Below are 9619 nucleotides of genomic sequence, written 5' to 3' on the forward strand. Positions count from 1 at the left end.
CGCGTTCGGTTCCCAGATTGCGTGCTCTTAACTGACGCTGCAGCGCAGCCCGAGGCACTTACGTTTACCCTTGCCGTGAAAGTTTTCCAGCAAGGCAACCAACACTGTCTAAATGGTTTTAAAGAATGCATTTGTAGACGCACAACCATGGGTGGGCCTTTGCATGCGGTGAAGGCCCACCACATTAGACTTGCAAAAGCACTGCACTGGAGAGCTAATCTACATTTCAGGGTGTCTTTACTCCTTGATGCACGCTAAGAGAGGTTGGGCCCCACCCAGGGCAATTCTAAGTTCAAATGCGCAACATGAAGCGCAATCCTCACGCCTACATGCAAAGGTTTGTGTGCGAGAGCAGGGCAGTGATTTGCGACGAAGAAACATATTCGTGCACCGAATGAAACACGGAAGGTGTATCGTCTTGTTTGGGGAGGGCGGTGCGAGGGGGGGAGAGCTCCCAGTCCCAAGGTGATGGCGCTCTAAAAAAAGAGAACTGCTCTTTAAGGAAACAAACCTCGAATTGTTCAGAGTCGGGGAACGCAGCTGAGTCGCGCCGCAAGTCGCCGCTGCAGCCGCAAACGGCGCGAATCCAGCCACACTTGCATTTCTGTTGCTGCACATGCTGCGGGTGCAAAGCTGCAGAATATTAAATGCCCGCAGGCCCCCTTGACCGCGGAGCGAAGGTATCCCTGGAATATGCATGCAGATTCATTGGTATATTTCTAAAATCTCCACACATAGAACTGAACATTAGCGCATGTAAATAATATCACTCCGGCATTTGCAGTGTTAACAGCCCCCCAAGGGCACCGAAAATACAACACCCCAACAAATACGCCATGTGCATATGCCGACCATGTGCTCCCCCGCGTATGCCACGCATGGCTATTACGCCACTTGTACGCCATATCGATGTTCGATTCCTCCCGCAGTCTCTCCATACAACATTTTTCCACTTCTTCAAGGGGCTCCCCTGAGCCCAAACTTCAGCTGTCAGTATGGAGCACCTCGGGCTGAGCGGGATGCCCCTCCAGGCTGTCCCTCATCCCCTACGAAACCGGGAGAAACAAAGCAACAAACTACTTGGTTCTGGGACGCCCCTGGTATTCGAAGGAAATTGCGGTTAACTACAATCTGTTCTGCCACATACCTACGCGAAGTATGCAACACAGTTCAATTCTGCATACGACATACATCAATGCATATGCACGTACACTTCGGGGATACCGCTGCTCCACAGACAAGAAACGGCAGCGACTCAATCTCACCTCTTCTGACAGCCCCGTAGCCACCTTCGGCGCATCCGTAAGCGTCTCCGTAGCCTCCCCCATAATAACCTCCATAGTTCCCGTAAGCCCCGTAGGGATTAGGGGTGTACATGGGCGAATAAGCAGCAGCGGCTGCAGCGTGATAACCGTATGGCCCCGCCCCGCCCCCATAGTTTCCGTAGTTGTAGTAACCCTGCTCGTAGTACGGTGAGGTAGCGTAGCGGCCTCCCGGCAGCCTACGAGCACCTCTGTCTTGGGCTGGTTGAGCATCCACCTACAGGATGCACCACAAATACACGTGAGCATGCATGCAAGAGTGGAGAACAGTTCACTCGCGCCAACTTCCCCTCGCACAGATAGAAAAACAAATAATAGAAGATTTCAACAAGCATGCATTCACCTTACAATTCTTCGAACAGCATCAAACGACAGCAAGCACCTTGCAAAAAGCCAAAAGTAATTACTCACGTGCATGCATGCATATACGTCTACACATTACATTCACTAGCATTTATATGCAGTAATTTTATCCAAGCGCACTCTATTATCAGCGTCTAGTTGGTGAGGTGAAGCGCCAACGGCGATAGCAACCGAATCCACGGAGGTGAACTGCACGAAGCCAAATCCTCTACTCTTTCCGGAGCCGTCCCGTATTATGGTTGCCTGTATGCAAACACCGACATGAGCTTACCGTGATCTTCGTAGACCACTGGACTACCAATGAGACAACCAAACATGCATTCTACTACACAAACATTCCCAGGATCGGCAACTATATGAACACCCAAACGACATACACTGCTACTCACAGCAGCCACCTAAATATCAGAATCAGGGCAGCGGAAACGGCGCACTACAAGGCAGAGAGATGCAGGACCCCATAGAAACCATCTGCAGCGAAAAGCAAGAGAACCTAGAAGCAAAACCAGACTAAAAAGTACAGAAACACCCGCTAATCAGGCCGCGCTGAAGGGGTCCGCAAAAATGAAGAGATGCAACTGATACAAAAGGAGAAATGGGAAGAAGTTTCTGACTTTCTCAATGGACCCGAATTGCTCGAAGTGTTGCTGCAAAATTTCTGCGGGAGAAACACACAAGAAACCCACTCCTGGCATCTGTCAACCTTTCTGGTGATCCGAAGCGCCTTCCCAATGAATCAAGGTTATCAGTTCTGCAACCCCTGTATATATTAGCTAGATTTTTCGAATGGCTGTATGCTATGGGATTCATAACGTACCTTCCGTGATAGAGGAGGTAATGCCTCCTATGAATATTTTGTGCCTGTTCGCACTGCTGCAGCTCAGGCGCCTCTCAGGCACCCGTTCCGGCTGCCTCTCTGGAGCCGGCTTGCTGGTTAATTCCCTATTTCACAAGTCACAAAGTAAATAATCCTAAATTTGCACGGCCCAAGCCACCGGTCACACAACAGCAGCACGCAACTACACGGTCTGAAATGTATTAATGCCAGTGGCAGCTGGCCTGGATTTCAGCCATATAACAGTGTCAAAATACAGGTCCCTTCCCATATTTTTATTACCTAATATCCACTTGTCTGTCCCTGATGACGTGTTTTGCGCTTAAGAAAGCTTCTGTGTTCGCAGGCGGACGAACCGATATAAAAGCATATCCCCTATTCTTCCCTGAGCAATCAAAATCAGCAAAACATACGCATATCACGGATCCAGTCAGGAAATATCACAAAACTGGCCTAAATCCCTAAGCTGCAAACCCCGAAAATCATCGTACCATCGTACCTGTAGCGGCATCCATCTTGATGTCAATATCATCTACTGTGACAAACCCTGAAAGATACTCTTGTAGCTCCTCCCGGCTAACTTCCGGATGAAGGCCTCCAACAAAGAAACTCCTGAACACACACGTTTTAATGACCGGGGCCCGACAATCGTGACACCAAACCACGAACCCCATATCCCCATGTGCATATTGCGCAGTGCACCATGCGTCTGCGGTGACCGATTTGTCCTTACAGAAGCTCGCTGTTGTCTTCTGAATTCCCATTCCTATGCCTGTCATATTCCACCTGTCTGTCTCCGGATTCTGGGTGCGCAGCCACTTCAGTCCGTGACTGCCCCCCTGCGGAAGGGGACGGAGCATTCGCAGGGTCTGTTGGTGGGTCTGCAGGCTCTGTTGCTCCGTCAGGTGTCCATACACTCGGCTCAGGTGCGGCCTCAGAGGGGGCTGCCTGATTGCTCCCTTGCTGCCCCTCATGCACACTACCGCTGCCCCCAGCACCCTGAGGGGAAGCGGATCCTTCATACATAGTTAAAAGAGCACTCCCTAAACACTCAACTCAGGGCACTCGAGAACACCATGGGAAGTCAGGCTGGCATGTGGAGTGAAAGCTAAACCCGAAATCCTTGACCTTGAGAATTTCGGGTCTAGGCTTATCGTTTCCCAAGCAGCAATATGCAAGCCCCTCTGGAACCGCGGGCCCACGGAAGCTGCCTGGGGATAAAAAGGCAGACACCTATCAGTTGGGTTGGGGAAAACGCTATAAATGAGGGAGATATGAAAAAGAAGAGGAGTATTTGCTGGAAATCCGTAGCAACGTCACCCCGCACCTCCCTGTGGTTGTGTTACGTGCACGCCAGGAGAGTATGCTTCCCCCGCATAACTTTTTGAGGTGACCCGTGAGGAAAAAACTAAACAAAACAAAGATAGTGCCATTGTCTCTTAAAGCCCTAACCCACACCCCCAGGGGGCCCGTGGCTGTGCATGCTGCGCGCTGATGTGTGGGTTTGTGGCTGCAGCTGTGGCCCCGAGTTTGCTGTTCCTCAACTCAGTTTTCCTGTCACGAGACCCCATGTTTACTCCATATGTATGCCCCTTAAGCACAGGTGGCCTCCCTTACAGGCATCAGGAGTCATGGGGGCAGCGGTACAAGTGCCTTAGCCAGCTCAGAGAGCAGTTGGCTCGCAATGAGTTGCGGCGCAGCTTGCTGCAAGTGGTGCTGCGAGGCAACCCCGCATTAAAACACAACCAGTCCCCAAATTGATACATGCAGTAATGCTGTAGGCATTTGCCAACCACTGATTTATGTCTTAGTAGCTAACCTGTATGGAAGTACAAATTTATCTCTCAACTTGACAGAGGCCACGCTGCAACTCATCTGTGAAGGTGGGGTTTGCTGCTCGCACTTGCCTCCGATGCACCTTGCGATGCAACTGTATAAACTGTAAAACTGGAAGATACTGGCTGCTCAATCTCCTTTCAAGTCCTTGCGTATACCAAATCTACCGACGGTGAGCACTCCCGATGCAGCTGGCCTCCAGTCCAGCCTCCGAGCGTCCCGTGTACAACACCCCAGTGCTAGGGGCTTGCTTGTGGCTGGATTTGAGAGGAGCCAGTTTGTAGTGTAGGCACTGAAATAACCTCCAGGCGTGTACCCTAGCAAACACATTCGTGTCAGTGTGTACCGAGGGCCAAATGATGATATACAGGCCTATAAAATATCAATAGAGTAAGTAAGCGGGAATGCAACTCGATGGGAGAGAGTAGTTTCAGACCTTGTTTTGACATTGCTGTATGGCTGATCCGCAAGTGGGGTACGACGAGCCCCTCAACAAGTACTTGTTTGTTAGGCGCCCAAGTAGCTACCTTTAGCAGAACAGAAAGTGAAAGAATCAGCTTCACAAACACCTCGCTATACAGGAAGGGTTGAAACAACCCAGAATTGGCCTCCTCCTCTCCAAACCAGCCCCAGATCTATGCACCGCTATGTCCAAGGCGCTTGAAAACCCAAGTAGACGTCAGCTGTTCTAGCGAACTCTTCTCGCAAGTATTTTGACTCTACTGCAGCGCATCACTGCCCTAACCTAAGGTATATTACTGTTGTTACATTTCTGTATTCATTTTTCTGCTTGTCTCTGTACGCTAGCGGACGAAGAAATTGCGCCTTCGCAGTAAATGGCCCTACTAGAACCCCACTGAGCTCCTTCTCGAGATGGCATTAGCTGCCTGAACCTCAGAAATTGTTCGTTTCGTCCCCATGCAGGCTGTCCGTTGAACTCTATCCTTTTCGCAGCAGTTGAGAGGCCCCATGCACTTGCATAGGCCACCAGACAGGCAGTAGGTCGGTGAAACTCAATAGGTATTGACTCCGTGCTCTACGGCCTCAGCCCCAGATGTAACTGTGTGTTGGCTTCCATAGGCAACTAATTCTGAAGACTCAGAACTAGTCACAAGTTGTTTTATAAACCGCTCAAAATAACATGTGTCTAAAAAATCATCAAGCGTGACTTAAATATATTCCATTCTGAGTTTGTATTCTACAACTTACCAAGATCGGTTTCTCCCCAGGAGTAGGTTTGTCACCTGGATCTGCAACGCTTGTTAAACCAAGAAAATTAGCGCCTCATACATAAATAGGCATAAACGACTTGAATGCACAAATATTCGATAAGCCACGGTTTGTACTTATTGGTGTTATAGAATTGCTCCGTAAGAAACGAGAAAACATCGAGGCGGCAGTGAAAGTAAAAACTGCTCCGGAAGATATTAAAATAGTGCTTGAAGGGGACAATTGCTAGTATGTCATATTTGTGTAGGTATATTCGCAGATGTTCTTCGAAGTCGCAAGGCAGTTGCATAGGCAGGGCCGATTACTGCCAGTGGGGCGTGGAAGCCGCCATGCACATTAATACTAAAGTGCAATCAAAAGTATGACATGTAAAAACTTTCAATATCAGGGACGTGGACAAATAGGACTTCCTTCAATTACACCTTGTAAGCCCCTTGCCTCCGATGGTGGTCCGGTGCAGCCCTTACAGGGGAGTCGAAGGGTGTACTCAGGGACTCAGGGTTATTGAGCTTCCCCTTGAAATTTCTCCGTCAGCGCAATTAGCAAATCGACAAGCTGTGCGGGGCAGATAGTTTTCAAAACCACTGCTGGTTTTGATAAGTGCACAATTAAACTGAACTGTGCTTGCGGCGTTACCCTGTTGGGGTAAGCGCCTCCTGCTCACCCTATATAAATCTTCGGGCGATACGACTTTTTCAGCAGTCGGAAAAGGCCAGTTATGGTGCTCTGCTTTGTATTGTAATGCTTATATTTTCCATTCAGGCTTGCATTGATGACGGATCAGGTCTCCTTTTTGTGTGTTCTATGTAGTACCTGCTGTGCGCCTCTATTTTTTTCCAGGAAAACAGCATTGGATTGGGGGACCAAGAACACTGTTGTCATAGGGGAATTTCAATGATTATCCATGCTGGATATACATAATATACGGCTGGCTCCACCAGCTTCTCGATGATAGAAGTTTCTTAACGAGAAATCAATGCTAATGTAAATCTGGAGACTTCCCTGTGGAGCGCCTCTGCCGAACCAGAAGTAGAGCATTGCTCGAATCCCGATGCTTTGGTAGCATGCTACGCCGACTCCCTGGTCAGTGAGGAGAGCATGCTGATGACACTTTCCATCGATTGGCATCTTTTCAGCTAAGGTTTTTTCACTTCTACGTATATGTGTTTCTCCTAGCACATTGGTTCCCCAGGAAATCGCCCGTATCCAACGCAGTCAGCACATAGGAGGGGTAGGTTCACATCTATCGATTCGTGAGTTTCCTCTTTCGGATGTTCTTTGGGGCCGCCGGCGCCAGGCTGACCATGGAGAACCAGAAGCAGGCTTGGAACATTCTTCGTCTGTCGAAAGGCTTCTTCCTGTTTGTTGCATTATGGCTCGTGAAGCAACAGAATGCATGCTCATCGGAGGCACTAGAAAGATTCCCAAGGTACGCCAGAGAATGGGACGTGTCGAACGAATACCAGCCCAGCACTATGGTTAGATCGAATAGAGAACTCGCTCTCGAGCCGGAAGAAACGGATAGTCAGTATGGAATGCGGCGAGTCTCAAAGAAACACCTAATTGTTTTGTTTGTGGTGATCCTAATTTTACTAAAAGTAGTATCAGTTAGAAGAGAGCACACCAAACAGGCGAGAGAAAAGCTCAAACAAGAAGAGGCGGCGGGCGAAGGGGAACAGTTGCCGGAAGGTGGAGTGTTTTTGCCAGAAGGGAACCCTCAAAAGGGAGCACCGCCAAAGAAACCAGCACAAAAGGAGGACGTAGAGAAGCGGACGCCTCCCTCCGGCGTACGTGGTGTTCTTCCGGTGCAGCCAACTGCTAAAATGGCTAAAACGGATGAGAAACAAGTGCCAGCTCAGAAGGTGACTCCACCACTGCCTGCAGGAACCATAGTACAGCCGCAGTTTCCGGAACTTTCGACAGTAGGCCCACCACCGGCAGTGCGTGGAACGGGCCATGTGGTACATCCAATCTATCCAGGAGTCGTCAGTGAGCAGCGCTAAGGAATCCCAGGACACGGTACTGTCATGGTACCTGAGCAGGACACAAAACTGCAGCAATTGAGGGCTGAGCTGTTGCTGTTGCCGCTGTCGCCGCTCTTGCTATTGCTGCTCGTGCTGTTGCTGCGCTCTTGCTGTTACAGCTTCCGCTGTTGCTGCTCTTGCTGTTGCTGCGCTCTTGCTGGTGCTGTTTCCGCTGTTGCCGCTCTTGCTATTGCTGCTCGTGCTGTTGCTGCGTTCTTGCTGTTGCTGCATCCGCTGTTGCTGCTCTTGCTGTTGCTGTTTCCGCGGTTGCTGCTCTTGCATTGCTGCTTCTGCTGTTGCTGGCCTTGCTTTGGCCGCTCCTGCTGTTGCTGCTCTTGCCGTTGCTGCTGTTTGCTTACTGCTGCTCTTGCGGTTGCTGCTTCTGCTGTTGCTGCTGTTTGTTTACGGCTGCTCTTGTTGTTGCGGCTCTTGATGTTGCTGCTGTTTGCTTACTGCTGCTCTTGCGGTTGCTGCTCTCGCTGTGGTTGCCGTTTGTTTACGGCAGCTCTTGCTATTGCGGCTCTTGACGTTGTTGCTGTTTGCTTACTGCTGCTCCTGCGGTTGCTGTTCTTTGTGGCTGCTGCTTGTTTACGGCTGCGCTTACTATTGCGGCTCTTGATGTTGCTGCTGTTTGCTTACTGCTGCTCCTGCGGTTGCTGCTCTTGCTGTGGCTGCTGTTTGTTTACGGCTGCGCTTGCCTTTGCGGTCCTTCATGTTGCTGCTGTTTGCTTACTGCTGCTCCTGCGGTTGCTGCTCTTTGTGGCTGCTGTTTGTTTACGGCTGCTCTTGCTGTTGTGGCTTTTGCGTTGCAGCTAGCTCCCCTGCTATGCTGTCGGTGCCTCCTCCATTTGCTTCCGCAGTCCCCCTGCTCGTTGGGCTCCGCTGGCGCCTTGTCCATTGCGTTCGGAGTTTCCCTGCACATTGTGACTCTGCCTGCTGTGGCACGTAGTGCCGCCCACCATCTGTAGGGTAGCATCTTGGGTTCGTACAGCGTATTCTGCTAACCCTTACACCAATACTAGCACGAGCCCTGCCTCATGCCGCCGAGACACCTCCGCGCGCTGTCTCGCACGAACAAATGCCAAATTACTATTAACCCTGGCGAGGACAGCGAGCTGTCCAGGCCGTCCCTAACTTTAAACTCTCACTGTTGTTTATTTTGTTGGCGTCTTCCGGCGTCCCTAAGGTATCCCTGTCCGGTCACTAAGCCTTGTTTCCTGTCATCTCATCCGACATTCCCCACTTATCACCTGTGTCCTCGCGTCCTCTGTTGCCTCAACACGCTTGCCCTAAGTGTGCAGCGCCCAGGTCCACCGTTGAGCTGTAGGAACTTAGTACTCCCCCTGAGTTAGTTATCCACGCCTTGTGGGCGTTAGTGTATACCCGAGTAGGCGCAGCTTATGACGCAGGAAGGAATATCAGATCGTATGTAGCTTACTCAGGTAGTGCATGCATGTTCTTCGTCTTCATCTTCCCTGACGGTCTCTCGCCTCATCTGGTCCTCTTCCGCTCTTGTATCTTCCACTGGCTGCTCCACATCGTTTCGATTCTGACTGGGTTTACGTCTGCGCCGCTTCCAGGCTCTAATTAAGGCTGGGCAACCCTGGAGATGGTGCGCCGGTTCCCCCGTGGCCCGCTCCTCTGTTCCTTCCGCCCCTACTGTCTCTCTACTAAATCCAATGTCGGGCTGCCCCTTGCCTCCTGCAAGGCGCCCTATATTCTATCGTCAGCCGGATGGGCGGGTTTCCTTCCGCCCCTACTGTCTCTCTACTAGATCCAATGTCGGGCTGCCCCTTGCCTCCTGCAAGGCGCCCTATATTCTATCGTCAGCCGGATGGGCGGGTTTCCTTCTGCCCCTACTGTCTCTCTACTAAATCCAATGTCGGGCTGCCCCTTGCCTCCTGCAAGGCGCCCTATATTCTATTGTCTGCCGAATGGGCGGGTTTCCTTCCGCCCCTACTGTCTCTCTCTACTAAATCCAATGTCGGGCTGCCCCTTGCCTCCTGCAA

General features: G+C 50.7%; 1 protein-coding gene across 1 annotated transcript; it reads right to left on the reverse strand.

The window, feature by feature from the left end:
* Nucleotides 1-990: 990 nt before the first annotated feature.
* EMWEY_00008270 (RNA binding motif-containing protein, putative) lies at nucleotides 991-3546 on the reverse strand (the record flags this gene model as incomplete). Its single annotated transcript, XM_013478598.1, has 8 exons — nucleotides 991-1046; nucleotides 1212-1539; nucleotides 1806-1928; nucleotides 2300-2343; nucleotides 2503-2627; nucleotides 2803-2905; nucleotides 3020-3132; nucleotides 3254-3546. The coding sequence occupies 8 exons, from the start codon at nucleotides 3544-3546 to the stop codon at nucleotides 991-993; spliced, it is 1185 nt and encodes a 394-aa protein (XP_013334052.1).
* Between the last annotated feature and the right edge of the window lie 6073 nt (nucleotides 3547-9619).

This window comes from Eimeria maxima, genomic scaffold, assembly GCF_000499605.1.
Source record: "Eimeria maxima Weybridge genomic scaffold, Emw_scaff51, whole genome shotgun sequence".
Classification (NCBI taxonomy): Eukaryota; Apicomplexa; class Conoidasida; order Eucoccidiorida; family Eimeriidae; genus Eimeria; species Eimeria maxima.